A 19,617-nucleotide genomic window follows, 5' to 3' on the forward strand; every position below is an offset into this window, starting at 1 on the left:
CTTTATACCAGCATAACAGGACACGTAGGAGATGCATTTCTGTTTTCTGCCATCAGTTACACAGAAGAAAAAAATGGCTACACAAGGTTTTTACACTCTATTACACAAGGTTTTTGGTTTTGGCTGAATTGTGTACAAATCGTTCAGTAGGAGAGCGAGAGACCAATCGATGACCAATAAATGTTTTGATTAACATACCTGATCATCACCAGTCTGATCGGGTGCGCTGCAGGCACAGTTTGCCCTGTGTCTGAGGGAGTGTTTCTCTATGTGCTGTAAAGCTCACTGTCTGCTGCTGGTGTATTAAGTATTCGAAGGAAGCATGTGCTAGCCCACAGCCAGCTTGAAAGTTGTGCATAGGGAAATTTTATTTCACTTTATTTTGGTCAGAGTCCTGATGGGTTCAGATTTCCTGGAATCACTGGGGAATGCAGTAACACTCTTGTCAGGATGCCCATCATGTCTGTATGCAGATGGCCGACTGGTTGATAGCACCGCCAGTGATTCTAACCCTGGATGCCATTGCTCCCTATTTACTGATCATCTGTTTTGGTTGTGCTTCAAGCCATCTCAAATTTAACTAAGGCGGCTCCCCATATCACATATTACCTAATTATTGGGCTAAGATATCGGGGTGTAAGACTAAGGATAGAGAGTGATAAGAGAGGTATTTTTACCGGAGAGCAGGGTGAGATAGGTCGAGAACCATCCAACTCCGTCTTGACTTTTGACCTTTTGGTATGTAGTGGGTTTACAGTGCTGCTGACTGCCGAGTCACCACTCATGTTCTAATGAATAGAGATGAAGAGAATCAAGTGAACATGAAAACAATGCAAGGGATGCGAAAAGTGATTAAAATAGCATGAACCACTTCAGCATGAACCATAGTTCAGTAGAGTATAGTACAGTATAGTAGAATATAGTGCAGTATAGTAGAATATGACACAGTATAGTAGATCATTGTACATTAAAATGTAGTACATTATAGTAGAATGCCATACAGTATAATAAAATATAGTGCACTATAATAAAATATAGTACAATGTAGTATAGTATAGCAGAATATAGTATAGTATATAAGAATGTAGTACGGTATAGTTACATAAAGTGAAGCATAAAAAAATATAGTACAATTTAGTAGAGTATAGAAGAATATAGTACAGTGTAATAAAATCTAGTATAATACAGTGTACTGCAGTATAGCAGAATGTAGTACGATGCACAGTGTATGTGTAGATTGTGTGTGAAGTGTGTGTACAGTATGTGGACAGTGTGTATGTGCAGTACCTTTGACTCAGCATCGTTGTGTGTGCTTGTGTTCAGTCCAGAGGCAGCAAGCGTCTGGTGTCTGGAGAAGGTGGGTGAGGGCTGGATGAGAGTGGGAGTGTGTCCGAATGCGCTCAGGCCTCTTTGCTGGGAGAGCAGCTGCTGGTAGGCCACTGGGTTGATGGAGTGATGGAATGGAAATGATGGACTGGGAGAAGAAATGAATGATTAGTATTTGTTACATTTTGTGTTGCTTCTACAAAAAAACTGTAGATTTCTGCTATGAAGGCCAGTGAATAACTGGACTCCTGATTCATATCATCTAAAGAGTCAAGTTTATGTAAAGATTCAGTTGTGAATTTGGTGGCAGTTTTTGGAATAGGGTGAGTAGTGGGTGTTAGGAATAGGGTTAGGCTAAGGGCTACAGTCAGTGACGTGGTGAAGGTTACCTGATGCCTCCAATGGAGGTGGCCGAACTGGAGCGGGAATTGTTGATGTAGGCCACTAAGGAGTTGGGCGAGGTCCGGATCATGGTCTGTAGGTCGATACTGGCGTCCGAGAGCGGAGAAATGGACAGGGCTCTTTTTCGGCTCAACCTGGGGGTGAGGCGTGGACTAGGGAAGCGCGAAACTGAAACGCAAACACATGAAAGGATTTCTTTATCACAGTGTGTGGTTGGAATGACAGCATTAGTCTCAAGTGTGTGTATCATCATATCAAACAATAAAGTAAATCAGAAAAGAAATGAGGCATCTCCATCATGGCTGAGAATCTATTCATCACACACCAGGCCTGATTTACTACGGCTTCTGTTTGACTCCCATGTGGACGTCCCTGGCTCATCCGACGCCCCCGGCGAAGCAAATTTCCCCCACATTTTCCTCTCATGACCAACAACAATCATCACTTAATCCACTTTATTTCCACTAACCTATTTTCCCTAATTTCCCCATTTCTCAGTTTTGGGCCTTGCACCCCTGAAATGAGACGATGGCTGAAAGTGTGGCATCTTTTACTACAGGGGCTTGTGATTGTCTGAAACTGAAATATTATTCTCTCTGTCTTTCCAGCTGAGGAGAAATCTATAGAGTCGCTGCTGTGGTGGCGGATTGCATTGTGTCATTTCCCCGTTCGAGCAACCTCTGTGCTATTTTAGGTAGCGCGTGTGCCAGGTGGGACGGTGTGATCGATGCTCGCACGCTCTCTCTCCGACACGCAGCCCCCCTGGAAATAGCGCGGCTCTATCAATAAGAGCTTCAGATCGAGTCTCGGCTAATAGCGTGCGGTAGACGGAGGCCGAAATGAGAACTGCTACAGAGAACAGAAATGCAGAAGAGCGCAAATCTGAATGATATTTTGTGTATGAAAGCACTTTGAGAGGGATGCAAATCAGACCAATCAGGCATCTTTATCTCCATCTGGAACTTGTGCTGACCTCATTCTGATTGCAGTGGAATGATTAATCATTGTAAAATTTACTGTAATTACTTAGATAACAATCAACGTTCTCTATCAGTTTGGTTAATGAGGGTAATTTAACGGATTCGTTCAAAATGAAAAGGAACGAGTCTGATAAACTGAGCAGAAGTGGAACGTACAGATCATCCTTTAGCATAATTTTCCACATACACGACTAGGCCTTGTTTTATGAACACTGCTTAACCTTTAACCTTTAGGGCAGTGGTTTCTAACATTTCAAATCAGCTTTAATCAGCCATTGCAGAAAGTCAGTCTGTCAGGCCGCACATTAGTACAATATTCTTATTTAAGCAGCTAAGGGTTAAGCATCTTGTTTGAGGGCCCAACATGAGTAGCTTGGTGGGGCAATAGTAGGGGCTTGAATCATCGAATATCAGATCAGTAACCCCATGCCTTAACCACTAAGCAACTATACAATATGGGTTTGTTGGACATCCTATTCCAAAACCCTAACGGCTATCATGGTACACTTTTTTTGTGAAGGCGATTCACAAAATTTTGGAGTGTGCCTGTGTGACTTTGTAGCCTTTCAGTAAAAGAGCACATGTAGTAATATTGGATGAAAAGGACTGGCTTACAGTTACATTTCCAAATTATTCAAAACATGATCAGCGAGGTAATGATCAATGACTTGTGCAGGCCACCCGAGTTCCCCCACATTAAACCATGGACCTCATTTTGTGTACAGGGACCCAGTCACCAAACAACTGACTATAGCAAGCATATCCTTTATTCATTTCTTTTAAGGCAGCCTTACTGCATCTGTTTGAATGTAATGCCTAACAATTTTTCTGTTAGTAATTTAGAAAAATTCTTTTTAAACAGTAGCACAGTAACTTAGATCTGTAAAGTTCAGGGTTCAGTCCTGCCTCTCCATGAATGCGCTGGTTTCTTTCCACCTCCTGATCAGCTCTAAATCGATTCTAAGTGTAGGTGAGTGAATGTGTGATGCCCTGCCTCTCCGGGGTGTTTTCCTTGCACTCAGTGTTTCTGGTACACTGCAATGTAAATCTTTAAATTGGCTTCTTTTCTTTTGGGTATAGACTGTTTTTGTTCCAGGTGTTGTGGTGTTTTAGAAAAAAAAAACTCTAAGTGTGTGTAAGCTCAACAGGTGCTAGACATTAGTGCTGGTGTTGGCAAAGCCATGTGTGAATATGTGTGTGTGATTAGGGGTTGTAACCAGAAGCTCCGGCAACCGGACGTTCATAATGATTTCATCACAGCTCTTGCCAACACAAGCAGGTTTACACAAACTACTGGTGTGTGTGTGTGTGTGTGTGTGATTATTATTTCTGTTCTGTAGTTATACTTGGCTGTACAGTGTGCATTAAAAACAATAATAGAAATATATCAGCTGTTTAAAATATTATTTTAACTGCATGTAGAAGTTTACTACTCTGGATTGGTGTGACTGTCTTGGTATTTTCATGGCATTAATGGGAGCCGGTAGAGGGGGACATGAGACACTCAGCCTAGACACTCGTGTTTGCCCTCTTCACTAAGGATGTTTACCACAAAGAGATGTATTTATTAATGTGCCACTTCCCTTGATAAATGACCAAATGGAGGGCTAGGCGTGGCTTGTCCCCGGCTTTCTGATACCCATCTCCTAAACTTTGATGAGTTAAAACCGGCTGGAACCCTCCTGCACCCTGTGAACCCCCCTCAATCCCTCTATTATAAGTGGGATGAATAAACTTTTTCATCCTTAATGGATCTTATTTATTGGATTTTAACAGAGGCATGTAAACATGATTATTGACTCATTGTCCACCAATTAAGATATCAAACACATCATGTCTCTTTTGCACTCTTGCTAATTTAGCTTGTAACTTATCACGAGTCACTGAGTGAAGTGAATCAAGTGCAGAATGACGACCTGAACTTCAAAGCATTGGATGATTAGCTATTCAGCTGTGTAGCTTTAACAGTACCGGGTTTGTCTGAGGCCGGGGTATGTCCCAGTCAGACTGATAACAGGGAGAAAGGCAACGGCAGCCTGTGCAAGAAGAAGCAGGAGTCACCGTGGTGTTTGTTTTTGGAAGGCCGACTGTTTAGCCTACGCTAAAGGTTGAGCAAATATTTGCACAGTGGCAGAGATGGGAAAGTAAGCTACTGGATTTTATAGTGTACTTACTTTAAATCAACACTAATCACGTCCAGTTTTCTCTGTGTAGTTGGACGAATAGTAATGTGACGGTTGACGTCTGATTACGATCATCGCCGTTTTGTTTTGATTGACAGGTTTTTTTTTAATGAGTTGAGCCGAGCTTACAAGTGAAATCATGTCTGACTAGTGCAACTTTCTGACATGCCAGAGGTACACGATGGCATCCGACAGCTTAAACATACTGACGGTGGACAAGTGGAGTAAAACAAGAAAAAATAAAAGCCGATGCCTCCACACAGCTCTACTGTATGACAGATTTAAGCTGAGTCGCAACATGTAACCCTGACTTTGGATCAACATGACAAGTGGAAAATGAGAAACTTTGAAAAAGGGGGTTCAAAACTGGGACACGGATGGCAGGAGCTTTAGTCAGAAAGATGACCAACTGGCTAATGTTTAAATAGTGTTGCATATTCTTCACAAGATGATGATTGATCAGGCCTGAATTCTTAACCTGCAATGAGGGGCTCCACAGGATTTGGGGTCCCCTGTTGGACAGTAAACACTATCTTAGTTAGGGGCCATGCTGGCTCTGAAGCCTATTGAAAAACAAAGGCAAAAAGCGGAAACGAACCCTGGACAAAGTGCTAGTCCATCACAGGGCAGTCACTTTTTACTCATTTACTAACACCTCGGGGCTGGGAAATTTTAAGTAGCCAAGCCCATTACTGACGTACTTTAGCAATAGGAGATAATTGAAGCATCTGGATAAAATCTACACACAAAATAGGAGACACAGTAAGTGGAAGAAAGAATCAAATAAATCATATAAATTTCTGGATAAAGATTTGGGTTAATTTTATTTGGCTCTTGTCCTCAAATCTTGATTCCTAAGTGCCAGCATCATCTGGAAAAAGCCCAGCCATCTTCACAAACTGGGCAGCATCTCCATTTCAGGTCATGCAACGAGGACTGGTGTCTAGTTTAATTAAACAGCTTTATAAATGACAAGACGGCTGTGGTATGCTGAAGCTCTGGGACCTGCTATGCAAGACTCACCAGACGCTGGTCCCCTTTTAAGGTGAGTTAGGAAGTGTGAATGGAAGCAGGTATTCATTATGTTAAACACACGCTTCCCCTGGAGAGAAACACTCTTATAAATGTCAGTAAAGCTCAGTGTTTGCGCGGTGTGTTTACGGAGAGTGCTGGCAGTGACGGTGGGAAAATTCAGTACATGAACCACTTACCTTAACTCGTTTATGGGAACGAATAAAGGTTCATAAGTATTCAGCCAATAATACATAATTAACTTAACGTCTGGAATTTTTTCATCATCGAGATCTGATGGGGGCGCACTCTGCACTTAAAATGCAGTTAAACCAAAGGGCTCAAATTTGGCTATGTTTAAATATTAAAAAGAATTTGCATATTTTCCCAAGACCAATTACGGAATAATACAAAGACTGAACCAGTGACCTCACTGCCACCAATGTGGCATGTTTTTGTCAATTTTTTTATATACACAGCATATGTACTTTTCCTTTATCGTGGTGTGTTGTGGAACTCACTGTCCATTGGGCTGATGTAGTCCGGCAGATGAACTGCAGCAGCAGCAGCAGCAGCAGCAGCGGCGGCGGCGGCAGATCCTGCCGTGATCAAATCACCATACGGACTCCTGTGACTCGGCATTGGGTGATAGAAATCAGCTCCAAGAGGGGGAGGGGGAAGACCAAACAGTCCTCTCTCCTTCAGGTGCTCAAGAGCTACTGTACAGAGAAAAAAAAGAGTGCATTTAATAACATTCATGTATAAGCTCAATTACAAAAAGCAGAAGTTTAGGGCCAACCTTCTGTTTAGTGTGTCATTTACAATATACAGCCAAAAATACGTAGACCCCTGAACTTGCTGCTTGTTGGGCATTGCTATGGAGCAACCCACCCTCCCCCACCCACTAGGTTCTGAAGGAAGTGTGTCTGAGAGTTTGTGAGGTCAGGCACTAATGTTGCATAAAAATGCCTGACTTGGAATCGACGTTTTAATTCATCCCTAAGGTCTTTACTGGGCTTTGTGAAGGTCTGGGCAGCTCCTCTACACTGGCTTTGTGCACAGTCCTGTTGAAACAGGAAAGGTCCTTCCACAAATTCCAAGCATATAAAATAAAATATAAATATAATATAAAATTAACATAAAATAATAAAATTTATATATAAAAATAATATAAATATAATATAAAATATAAAATTCCAAGCATATAATGTATTTCATGCATTAGATTCTATACACTTGTTAGCAACAGTTGTGGTTGAAACACCTGAACTCAATAATTATGAGGGGTGTCCACATACTTTTGACCATACAGTGTAAATAATGCAATTTAAGCTGGGCTGCATTCTTGGTCTATGATAAAACTGTATCCTGTCTTACTACTAAATAGCTTAGAATAAAAGCGTCAGCAAAATGAATAGATGTGAATAATAAAAGCTACGGTTGAAGCGTCGTCCAAGGCTGAAGTGGAGAGATGAGAGTACAGAGCTACAACAGCAATTCGGTGTTACCTTCTGCACCCACTAAAGTTCAGTTAAAAGTGTCAGAAGCAATACGACTGTAAGAGCCAAATCTGTTTTGCACACTCGGCCATGCAGACCACAAGTCCACCTCAGCAGATGGTTCAGATTTACACAGAGTTACAAAGTATTGACGTTCCAGAGCTCCCACTGTGCTCCCATGAATGTGTACACTTTTCTATATGTGTGAACGTATCGAGTGCCTTATTGAACACATTACCACTGATTTCCAACAATTTGTAGTAATTGTGTTGTGAAGCTCACCTCCCTGTGCCACGTCTCACCCTCAATCTGTGCCTCTCTGAACGTAACACAGTTTAGTAGCTAACAGAGAATTCCACATCTTTCCATAAAACTAATTTAGGTTAAATGCCAAGTCTGCCAAATCCTCTTCATCCTAATTGAAGTTGTCATCCAAAATGCAGGACTCCACTGTGGACAGGCCAACTATCCAAAGCAATGCATCCTACACATTCTTACCCATTCATCCATCATGGGGCAAGATAGAGCAGCCAGTTGACATTCTGCATGTTTTTGGTAGTGCGAGAAAGCTAAAGCACCTAGAAGAGAATTGATTTGATCCCAGATCCCTAAGATCCTGGTTTGTTGCACACACACTATCTTCTGCGCCCCATTTGATTCTCTAGACGCATAAATCACAGCTTAATATAAACAACAACAATAAGATACGTCCTGAATATCTCAATCCACAGGCTGTGCTTTAAACAGGGTCGGCTGTATCAGCACATAAACCTAAACAACCAAATCTAACATTCAAGGCCACATCCACCCATCTGCAAGTTAAATCAGCCTGTGCTATCTTCCTCCCCTGCTCTCTGGCTTTATCGCTGTCAGGATCTCCGGCATGCTGCTTATTTAAGTTTAAAAGCACACAGCCATTACTGTCGACAGACTGTAAAATGTGATTTATTTGCTATTTGGCCCCTTCGTCTCGGCCCATTGTTGTAATTCAGCATGAAAGAGAAAAATGTCAGTGGGACGGGTGGATTTCTTTTCACTCATTTGTTTCCACCCATGTGCCTTCCACACAGTGGAGAAATTGCTATGTGGGAAAGGTGAAATGTGGGTAAATAACTTATGTGGGTAAATAAGTATGTTAATTAATTTAAGATACTGAATGAATATTAATATTATTATAATATTTAATATCAAAAACCCTAATAATCTGCACTACATAGCTTACATTTTGTTCAGATTTCATTTTGCAGAAATGAAGAAAAAAAAAAATCTAAGATTTATTTTTATGACAGTCCAGACAAAACTAAGGATAAATAATAAATGAACACACACAAATAAATAATAAATATATTAATGTAGCTGGTTTAAAATGACCAATCTAAGGTAAGATTTGTTGCCAGATTCAAGTATGTGAGTGAGGGTGGAATTAAAATACATATTATTTTCATTTGTTCACGAATGGGTTTGATAATCCTGATCCAGAATATGATGGTTGGTTTGTTATTTGATGCATCTGCATTAAACTAAATATGAATTTAAGAACACAAAGCAGATGTTTTTTTAATTTAACGTAATTCAGTGGAATGCAGCAGAAGTGAACTGGAGGAGACTAAACATGAACCAAAGTGAATAGAACTGCATAGAACTAAATCGAATTGAACTAAAATGAATCGGTGAGTTGAAGTGAATTTTTTAACAGACAAATCAGTAAAAGCTAAACTGAATTGAGGCATTAATTACATGATACATGAATTGATTTAATTGAACCAAATGAAGAAACGATGCAGATTATATAGAAGTAAATCACGGTGATAAAAACTAAACTGAAATGAACCGAATGGTGAGAAGTGGTTGAATCAAGATACAGAAGAAAGCCTCGTTTGTGTGCGTGTGTGTGTATGCGCTCACCGTCTGCAGGGCTTAGGCCGCGGGCCGCTGAGATCATGGAAAGCGTTGGGCTGCCATGCACCGAGCGTAGGTAGTGCTCCATATGGGGGGAGATGTAGGGGTGAGGGGGACTGAAAGGCGACTCGGCTGGGCCGCCCGGAGAAAGTCGGATCAGGGAAATATCAGAGATAACAGGACTCCCAGCTAACACTGGAGCTCTGGGGACAAAAACAGAGAGGACACAGTCAATAACGATCATCAATAACATGTAGGTTTAAAATATGATTAACTATCATTTGCAAGGAACAATCATTAACCTTTGATATAAATAGAAATATTTCTTGGTTTGCACAGACATTCAGGCTAGTAAAAACGCCACAGTTGTAAATCAGAATTCCTGTATGGCTAGCAAACATTAATTTCTGTATTTCATTTTATTTTTGTATGTATCTACACTAGCAGGCCTCTCTTAGTCTAATCCTACCTGTCCTGAATAAACATCTACTCCAAGCCAGCACCTGCCAGTTCATCAAACTTTTTTTGTCTACACAGACTGCTTCATCCAGTCTGAATACCATCCAGATGCTGACTGGAAAAAGCTCCCTTCCAAAACTTCCAAAATCCTGACCTAAAACTTTTCCTCCTAAATATGCTTTGATTTATGGACCGACTGACACAGTAGACTCAGTGTATTGACAAACTCCTACCATTATAATGTTTTCCACTAGCTTGACATCATCTGAGTTTATTGAACTGGAATGTAGCCAGTAACTCATTAGTGGTTGTGATATGTTCCATCCTGTTTTTGATTGCTTGAATGTTAATGATGGAGAATAACAGAGACATTGTTGTGTAAAAGCTTTTCCTCTGGTTTGAATTAATACTTATGATGTCACAAAACAAACAACATTCACCCTGTTCTGGAAGACCAATTAAAACAGGTAAAAGTGTTTGTATAATTATTTTACTGGAATTATTTTACTTTACTTTATCCTAAATAAAGGTCCTAAAAAGCACTAAATAGTTATTAGGTTGCCGCTTGTTTTGTCTCAGTCCAGTGATAATTCACCCAAACAGCCTTTGGTACGCTTGGTCCCTGGAATACCCAAGAAGGGTAATCAGATTTAGCACAGGTACAGTACAGGTCACTTGGCCATAAATACAATCACTAAATGTGGGCTCACATATTTAAAAATGTACCTAACCATAGAGTACAGTGCAGTGGAAAAGGGGCGTAAATGTCTATGCATGGCCATGGTATTGTGATATCCAGACTCACATTATTAAACTGGTCAAACAATAAAATCCTAAAATCAGCACTTCTTGTACCTGCACAAAGTTTACAGATGCCACAGACAGAAATTTGTTTGGTAAATGCTGCCATAATCTTCTATTGTGAAATATGTAAGGACTGCATTTTTCACACTCGTTATTTAATTGCCACATTTTGCCTAACATGTGAGATTTCCCACTGAGACTAATAACAGTAGCGCATTGCAATTACCACACAGAAAAACATCTTTGTCTGTGATAGTCAGCAATCAGTCTGTGTCATAATCCTGCCCCGTGTAATAACAACACAGATACAACACTGTGTTTTCACCCCATTCATTTCCCAGCTCTCAATGTCAGGCTATTGTTAAAAAAGACTTTGGTGCCAGGTCCCTGTGATGAGGACATTGTTTCAGATGCCCATACTGGTGTAGCGTTCATGCCCAGCAGATGGGCAGTGCACCTGTTTCTCCTGGTGCCAGGCAATCAGGTGCCCAGGAGAGCCTATTCTCATGGCCACTCAGGGTAATAGAGGCTGGTGGCCCGGCTGTAACGCTCATTCACAAGCCTGGCAGGGGAGAGGAGCATCCAAGGGTGCATGAAGAGGGTGCCTGGTTGGGGGTGTTTGGCATTCTTGAGTGGTATTAACACACTGTGTTTAACTACACTAAAACAGAGATTGAAGGTATGGGCTGAAGAGGCGCCCTGCTCTGTTAGAAATGCAAAGAACATCTTTGCTCATATACGTTCATTTGAACCATGTCCCTACCAAACTACATTATAGAGAAACTTGGATATATGGTGAGATACATGATATTTAAAAAGGCTACACATGCATTTCTAGAACTGGCTGGTTTAAAAACTAATTATTGGTGTAGGAGTTAAGTGTAATGCAAAGATTATACCAACAGCACATTGTACAGTCCTCTGTATGTGTGTCCACAGAAAATTGAACAAAAAATCGGTGATAGGAATGACTCCACTGAAAAAGCAAGAGTTCTCCAAAAAAATCTCAAATGAGCAAAAGACCACATAGAAGTCCTGCAATGCTTCTGGGACAAAACTAATACATAAGACAACACTAACAGTGGTGCAAAAATGAAAGCATGGCAGAGGGTGGTTTGTACTGTATGTCTTAGTGGCTTTCCAGCTTGCAGTCATTGACCAATGACTTAAAATTGTATCATTTTTTCTAGAGAATATTAAGGTAGTGATCTGTCTTTCTCTCATAATTATGCAATACGGTCATCAATGAACGGAATGGTACACATTATTGCAGCTGATGTAAGTTCTGAGATGAAGAAATGTAGACAATTCCAATGAGTTCACAAGGCTTTCTTCTGCAACTGCAACTTGAGGTTGTATCTTGGTAGGGCCACTGGCTGATATGGCACTACCAAGATAAGGCTAAAAGAAGGATTAACCACAGTTGCGACTACTACTGTCTAGTCAAGGCATTGTGGAGGGATGCATGAAGCACTGGAATCGCTCAAGATCCCAGCCTGCAGCCATTTTTGCCCAAAGATGGTGTTGTGCAAGTGGCATGGGTTGCCAGAGTGCACAGAGAAATTGACAAAAATGCAACAAATTAAAATGCGAGTACACAAAAACTGTACTGCCTGACTTTACTTCAGCCTACTGTAGGTTAAAAAGCTAAATCTCGAACAGGCATCTCACTGTGTATCTGTGCTGATCTAAAAACCTTAAGTTCTACACAGCATAGTGGTTCATCTGATACTGAACAATACAGAACAGGGGAAGTGTGTGTCGCCATATGTATCAGCGACTAAGACAAGTGGGTGGTGCAATGTGTAGCCCCCAGTCCTCTGCATCTCAAGAATTCCCACAGTGCTCCACTGCTCCGCTCCGGAGATGAATCACCTGACTCTGTCACTCGAGGAGCGCTTCCCTCTCAAAAAAGAAAAGGAAGTTTCCCGCTGCAGCTCAGCTGACAGCTCTGACAAAATAACCCGGGCCCTCATTATGGTATATGCAAACAGTGATGAAGCGCCCTGTAAGGAGATGTCATGTTAGACGATCAGAGCTGGGACCTCTGACACAGTGTACCACGACTGTAACAAAGTGGCTTGGCTTGCCACGGGCGACACCATGCTTAATTTGCCGCGCAACGTCCCTGTAATTAGATGAATTTGGCGCATGCAGCGGGAAAGACAGCTAGATCAAGGCCTTGATGAATTAGGGGTGTACTGTCAAGATCACATCACATTAATCAAGGTGGCCAAGCAGTATGTGTAGACACGTCCCCCACCACCCAGCGCTCGCCGCTGCCTATGATGAATAGGCTGGCTGCTACCAGGCACACCGTATGTATCACCATCAAAATCTCTGAATTTAAATGTAAAAACACAACTTCCAGAATTTTATTGATTTATTCGACCTCTTTCTTAAGATAAACCAGCCTCGGAGGCAGACCCTGTTTCACGAGACGGATGAGGAAAATAAAGTAGTTTTCTAGCAGTACTGACAACAACAAAGTGGAACTTCAAAACTTGTTTGGCCCACTTTGTGTTTTACAACACAGAGCTCCTGATTCAAAATTCAGATGGGAGGTGGAAGGTCCGAAGGTTAGCCTAGATTAGAGTGCCGGTCTGTGGTGCCTTTATTTTGGCCCTTGAGGATTTGGATCCACAGCTGATGTTTTTTTTTGTACTACATGTGGCCCAGTCTTTAGCTTGGTAGAACAAGCTACCAGTAGAGTATAATAATGCAGTAATATGCTTATACAGATTGCGCTCAGTTGGCGCAGCAGTCTATAACGCTAGTCCACCACCGCTGAGATGTGGTTCAAATCTCTGACATGATTGGCTGTGTCTTTGGGCATGGCCATAGCCCTGCAATGGATGGGGTGTGTTTCTGCCTTGTGCCCAGTGGTTCCAAAGAAACCAGCCCACCACTACCCCAACCAAGATAAAGTGGCGGTAAAAAAAGGAGAAAATGGCATTACAAACTGTGGTCAAATATTTAAATACACTCACAGGAAACATGTATAAACATGTATGTAACATTTCTTTTCATGTGACAAAAAAATTATGAAACTTTAAATAATTATGTACGTTTTTTATGTCTTACCACTTTATCACCGCCGCCTCCTAATTCCTGGTTAGTAAATATAATTGATTAAATCTAGTAACTTCTGTGTGTCCTCCAGTGGCAAATTCTTAGAGAAAGTCTCAGCACGTCCAAAGCTCCATGCTGCTCACTCTGTATGCTTCCATCCCACACACCTCTGCCTTGACCAGAAAGTAGGAGTTGCTATTGCAGTGGCAAGGGGTTGAATACAAGACCCGGTCGGTTCGAGGCCATGTGCTTAAGGGCGAGTGTATCAGACTCCTGTGCCACCCAAGCACCATTTATTTTTGCCACTGTGAATTAGTGTTTTTGGAAAGATACAGATTGTGGTGACTTACCCGTGCAAAGGGTGAAGAGCATGAGGTTCATAGTGGTATCTGCCCTCGTGGTGACGCATGTCGATGGGAATCGGAGTGTGAAAAGTCGGGAAAATATGATGAGGGCCTGCAGATGAGAGAGAGAGAGAAAGAGAGGGAAAAATTTTAGAAGCTTCAAAAAAACCCAAGCCAGACTTTTAAAGCCAACAATAAAGTAAGACAAGTCTCAGAGCAGGCCGAGCCGTTCCGTGTAAAATATTGGCACTATCACACAAGAGAAGTGCAATAAATAAATAATCAAAGTCATCCTAAGAAATTCTACATCTTAGACATAAAAGACATCCAACTGGGCTTTCGACAAAGAACTGCAGCCAGACACACTTTGAACTAGCGCAGATGATGGATGCTATCAAGGAGAAGCGCGGCCTCGACGCAAACCGTAGCTGACAGCAGGGAGAAAAGGCTTCCTCCGGCCTGGCTCAGCCATGTACGTTCTACCCAACCTTTTTCATACAAAAATACACAGAAATACACATAATAGCCCCAAAACATGAACAAACCCCAATGCTGGGAAAAAAGGGTGCATTTGAACTTGAGTTGTTTTCTGTAAAATGTAGGAATAAAGGCGTAGGAAGGAGTCGGGACATTGGACTGGGAAAATGTACTACCAGTAAAACAGCAAGCAAAACTGAAATTGAGGTTAATGGTAACATCAAGTGTTACTTTTTGTTACTAAGGACTGTCCTGCACTATTTAATGTAAAAATTAAACATTGTGATTACTATAACCTACTCACTAATGTCACATGACTACTTATCTGCTGTGTTAACAGATGATAAAGAAAGGTTACGCGTTTTAACTATAAACTTGCTGATGCATTTGATGGTTTCACCTTTATCCAAATCAGTACAGTATTCATGTCATGTCATTATAATAAAATATAATGCCTCACATGATATGTGATATCTTGTTTCTGCTTTTTTGGCAGGTAATACGTGTTGGCCAAAAAGGTAGGGCAAAAATTAAGAGTTTAAACCAAAGTGCAGTAGGTGCTGCCATTGTTAATATAACCAATGCCTGCACCTAGATTTGCCAAATTTTAGTCGTTGTAATCTTGCACAACCTTGCAGGACAAGACTTTCTCTCAGATTTGAAGGGTGGAATCAAACTTAATTATAAAATAATAATAATTGAAAATAATATATGCTAATCCAATCCTCCTGAAGGTAACGCTACAAGAAAACGTACTATTCGCGCACTTTAAAATAGCTTTGTAGAACTAAGTCAAATGATAGGTTTATTTCAAAAATATTTAATTTACTTGAAACATTTTGTACACTGAATACTGGCGTTCTTTTGTGCCACTGATTAAACTCCTCAGGTTTTAAATACAGGTTTTGAAAAGTCTGTAGGCAAAGACCGGCCCCATTTCAGTGCAGTTTAAAGCCAACTTTTGCAAAGAACTTCCCCAGACATATTTAATTTTGAGATCATGGTTGGTCTAGCAAAAATACAGACTTGTATCTTAGGATTTTTCTGATGCTTTGTGACGCTGATAGCCTGAATATTTTGGCAACGTTATTTCCAATATAAAATCAAATATAAGAAGTTTCTATGCAAAAATGTATTTAAAGCGAATTGCAGTAATAATTAGATACATAAGGCTAGTTTAGATATTAGGGGGGTGGGCCATACCCCTGATTTCTACCTCCTGTAGGAATCATGGAAACCTGGTAAAAAAAAAAAAAAAAAAAAAAGAAAGAAAAGCTTTGAAATGAAATCCAGCCTCATTAATAAGACGTTTGTGTGCTGCTTGGCAACATTTTACTAGCTGAAGCTGCTGCACGTGACGCAGCATTTACAGTCAGACCTGTTTATATTAGTACGGCATTTTTTTCGTTATGGCGTCTTTTGTGTGGAATTTTTATTTGGAATGAAAGCGGATCAAAATTAACGCTTTCCTGTAATAAATGCGCCCCTGGCTCGCTCCAGGATGGCCCATTAAATCCAAGCGGCCTTCATTAGCCCCTGTGATAACGAGATACCACAGTTGATCTTTCTTGTTACCCAGTTTGTTTTTCACTGCGGTTTTTGGGGAGTCTTAAATTCTTTTACAGAGTTTTGTTCCTAATTAGAGTCTCTGTTCTGTAAGCCTTTGCTTTTCTTCTCACTTCATTTCATAAAAACAATACCATTACGCCTCCACTCACTTAGCCTTAGAACAGCCGAGCAGGTTTTTAGCTTAAACATTATCACAACGTTTAGAAATAAAATCAACAGGTTCTAGTAAAGTAAGTTGCCTTTTCTTTGCCGCTGTTACAGACTTCAGTCCTCTGGAAGGGTATTAGACATCGGCCGACACTCAGAGCTCCAATGTCCATATTGTGACATCACAAAAAAAGGAATATAGGATTATGTGTTGCACTTGGTCCTCACAGAAAAATAGTGCGCACACACATATATATATCTAAAGTAATGCATACTGATATACAGTATATTAAGCATATATATTTAACATATTAAGCTGCAACTGAACACAATAGGACTTCATATTGATGCAAATGCAAAGCATAGGTACTATTAGGTACTCAAACGTTTGATCCCAAAGCTATTAGTGGGCAAAGCTAGTTCTGCTTTCTGGGTGGCAGAATTGGTACTCCTGGTTTCCCTACTGATCAAAGCTACACTAGATAATCATGAACATCTGTAAACTTTTGTGTAAAGAATACTTTTCTGTGCTGCTTTTCAAGCTTTCAGTGACAATGCTTAAACTCTTTTTCCTACAGTAGCTGGATTTAAGTGTTTCAGACAAAGCATTTGTAAGGTCTAAAGTGGTAGCTGTTAATAGCTGAGCTGTAATAGAGGACACTTAGCTCTTAGTTTAAGAATTTACAATGTTTAAATTATATTTATGTATTAAATTATATTTATGTATTTATGAAATACTAAATGTTTAAAGATTGTTACTTGAATTTTAAAAGAAATGAAAGAACTGACATTAGACAATGCCTCAAATACTCCATATATCAGCATCATATCTTCAATCTGTCCAACTCCAATGCTGGATTTGTAAATTTTATAACAGGCGGGAATCTGTCCAAGTTTTATACACATATATAATTAGCATTGCCATAAATATCCAACACATGTTTATAAAACACAGTTTTCTGACTGGAATGGCGAGGACGGTGCTCGATTTTATACAGCATTTGTCATGGAAAATGCCCCAGGTTGAGTTTAATTGATGCAAAACACCATAAAACGCACCTGACATTCACAAAGTGCAGAGCACCAGAATAATGGTGCACAGCTGGTGAAAACACAAGGTGAAGGTTCCCGGAGAGGTGGCAGCGCTCCAGAGGTTCACACGGCAGCGTTCAGATCTGACCTTTTAGCAAAAAAGCTTCCTATTAAACCTCACAAACTGAAAAGCCACGCTGCACCATGGAATGATGGGATTGTGTGAGTGAGCACAGGCCTTGCCAGCCCCTCTGTCTGATGAAAAGGGAAGAGGGATATTTGTGATTCTCTATAAGCAGTATAATAGCACTGTGTGAAGGGAGGGGGGGCATACAGAACACCTTTATTCAGCTCCCGGATCTGGTTAATGCCCCTTAACTAATGCTGGGGTGAGTTACTGGAAAGGGATGGGGGAAGGGGGTGTTGGGATCAAGGAAATTCCAAGATGACAAGAAAAGAAAACTGGGTCAGCAAAACACAAAAGTTTGGGACCACCACCCTGGATCTTCACTGACTAGTTCTTATTAGCACTAAGTCTTCTCTGAAGGGAGACCAGTTGTACATGTATCTTGTATAATACAAAAAAAACGTTGTCTAGTGAGACTACAGTGGACCCTTTTAGCATGAATTTAAAACCAGGTTACCCTATTCCAAATAAAAAGGTGCAGCTGCAGGGACAATTAGCTCAACTTTGATTGAAGTTAGAGGGTGCAAAGTACAGACGCATTCTGGATAAAAACCTGTGCATTTGTGCCAGGATACCTAAACGTCTGTCTTCAAACACAACAAAGACTAAACCAGTCAATTATTTCTTACGCTGCAAACATATTCATATTTTCATGTCCAAATCCTAAAAGGTGCTATCAAAGCACATTACCCCCCTCTCAAACACAGCATCATTAAGCTTCACATATTTCTACACCAGCACCATTCATCAGAGCACCGCCTCAATTATCCACATTAGCACTATTATTTCCACAAGACAAATTCTCCATGTCACCCCTGTTGTTCGGAACTCTAGGGGACATCCAGCTCAGATCTTCTGCCCCCTTAAGGAGGTTCGGGTCTCCAGCATGCATAACAAGGCCCTGCGCCTGTCTCAGGATCCACCAAGCCGAGTTAGTCTATCAAATGGACAGCTCTATTGTTCCAGAAGAACAAAAGGCGAGCGCTCTGGAGAGTTCAAGAGCGACGTTTACCTGCTTCAGTGAGCTGCGTCCCCCGGGGGACCCGCTCCGGCCCTCGCATTTATTAGTCTTTCAGTGATAACATTTGTTTTAGCATCTGGGGTGGACGCTGGTCAGGAAGTGAGTCAGTTTCTCACAGTCACAGTGCAGCAGTGCTGAGATTTAGGTTTTTAGATGAAGCACTAAAACCTTTCTGTTTGTTCTTACTTTTAAATACAAGATCAAGTACAGAAGGGTGGTGGAAAATACATCAATGTTCAGACCCTAATTTTTTTCATTTCAAATTTTCATCAACTGCTTTGTCATGGTCAGAGTTGCTGTGGGTCCAGTTTCAATGGTAAACACTGGGTTCAGGGCAGGAATGCCCTGAACAGTCAGTAGTAGTTTCCATTCTTGCCCTACACAAATTGAGATTTCTTTAGATTTGCTGAATCTTTTCACAATATTATGTAAGGTAGATGGTAAAACACCTAATTTGCAATCTTACATTGATAAATGTTCTTTTCGAACTGTTGGTGAGCCACAAACCATTATTGCTGAGCCTTTGGTGGATCCTTTTATACCCAATCATGATTCCCTCACCTGTTACCAATTCATCTGCTTATTGAGAAATATTTCACAACAGTGTACCTTCAAAATTCAATCTGCTTTTCACTTGTATTCGGCCTTTGTCCCAACTTTTTTGGAGTGTGTTGATGCATTAAATTCTAAATGTCTTTTTATTTACAAACTACAATGAAGTTGATCAGCAAAAACATTGGAAATCTTTTCTGTCTAATTTATAGACACTGTTAAATGTGTGTCTGCAGGACTCCACGGGCAGAGCAGAGTAAAAACAAAGCCAAGATTTCAAAGCACTGGGACTTAAGATCAGACCGCTGGAATAAATCTACATTGCTGAATAGTAAGTAATGTATTATATATAAACAGTATAGTAATATATTATAAATATTTACTGGCTGAGATGTGTATAAAATATTATCTTAATTCAATAGGACACCTTGAAGTGGAAAAAAAAAACCACAATTCAGACACTGGAAAAAGAAAACAGTCGCTTCTAAACCTCAGAATCTGTAACAACTCAAGTAGTCCAATACTGCCTTGGGTAAATAAAGGACGGTCTGTTTAAAATGTTCAGGCTCCAACACAGTTTTGACTTAATTATTTTAAAGAACATGTAAACCTTAGCATGGAATGACATGTTGTGTGTAACAAAACAGCTGAAT

At 40.6% G+C, this 19,617-nt stretch overlaps 1 protein-coding gene and 1 long non-coding RNA gene across 4 annotated transcripts in view; one reads left to right on the plus strand and one right to left on the minus strand.

The window, feature by feature from the left end:
- LOC134331708 (uncharacterized) overlaps positions 1 to 19,531 on the plus strand; it is a 55,172-nt gene extending 35,641 nt beyond the window's left edge. For 2 of the 3 annotated variants that reach the window (XR_010015155.1, XR_010015156.1), the window contains exons 2-3: positions 19,201 to 19,295; positions 19,387 to 19,531. This is a non-coding gene — a long non-coding RNA (uncharacterized LOC134331708). Of the gene's footprint in view, positions 1 to 5,807; positions 5,937 to 19,200; positions 19,296 to 19,386 lie in introns of those variants that run through there. The other variant, XR_010015154.1, reaches the window with a different exon arrangement.
- Positions 1 to 19,617, minus strand: part of gli2b (GLI family zinc finger 2b) — a 70,408-nt gene that overhangs the window by 13,466 nt on the left and 37,325 nt on the right. Inside the window, exons 3-8 of the mRNA XM_063013210.1 lie at positions 13,986 to 14,091; positions 9,307 to 9,503; positions 6,424 to 6,621; positions 1,716 to 1,896; positions 1,288 to 1,474; positions 678 to 788 (exon numbers count right to left, since the gene is read on the minus strand). Coding sequence (XP_062869280.1) covers positions 678 to 788; positions 1,288 to 1,474; positions 1,716 to 1,896; positions 6,424 to 6,621; positions 9,307 to 9,503; positions 13,986 to 14,091 — 980 coding nt within the window. The remainder of the gene's footprint in view (positions 1 to 677; positions 789 to 1,287; positions 1,475 to 1,715; positions 1,897 to 6,423; positions 6,622 to 9,306; positions 9,504 to 13,985; positions 14,092 to 19,617) is intronic.

Source organism: Trichomycterus rosablanca, chromosome 17 (assembly GCF_030014385.1).
Source record: "Trichomycterus rosablanca isolate fTriRos1 chromosome 17, fTriRos1.hap1, whole genome shotgun sequence".
Lineage (NCBI taxonomy): Eukaryota > Metazoa > Chordata > Actinopteri > Siluriformes > Trichomycteridae > Trichomycterus > Trichomycterus rosablanca.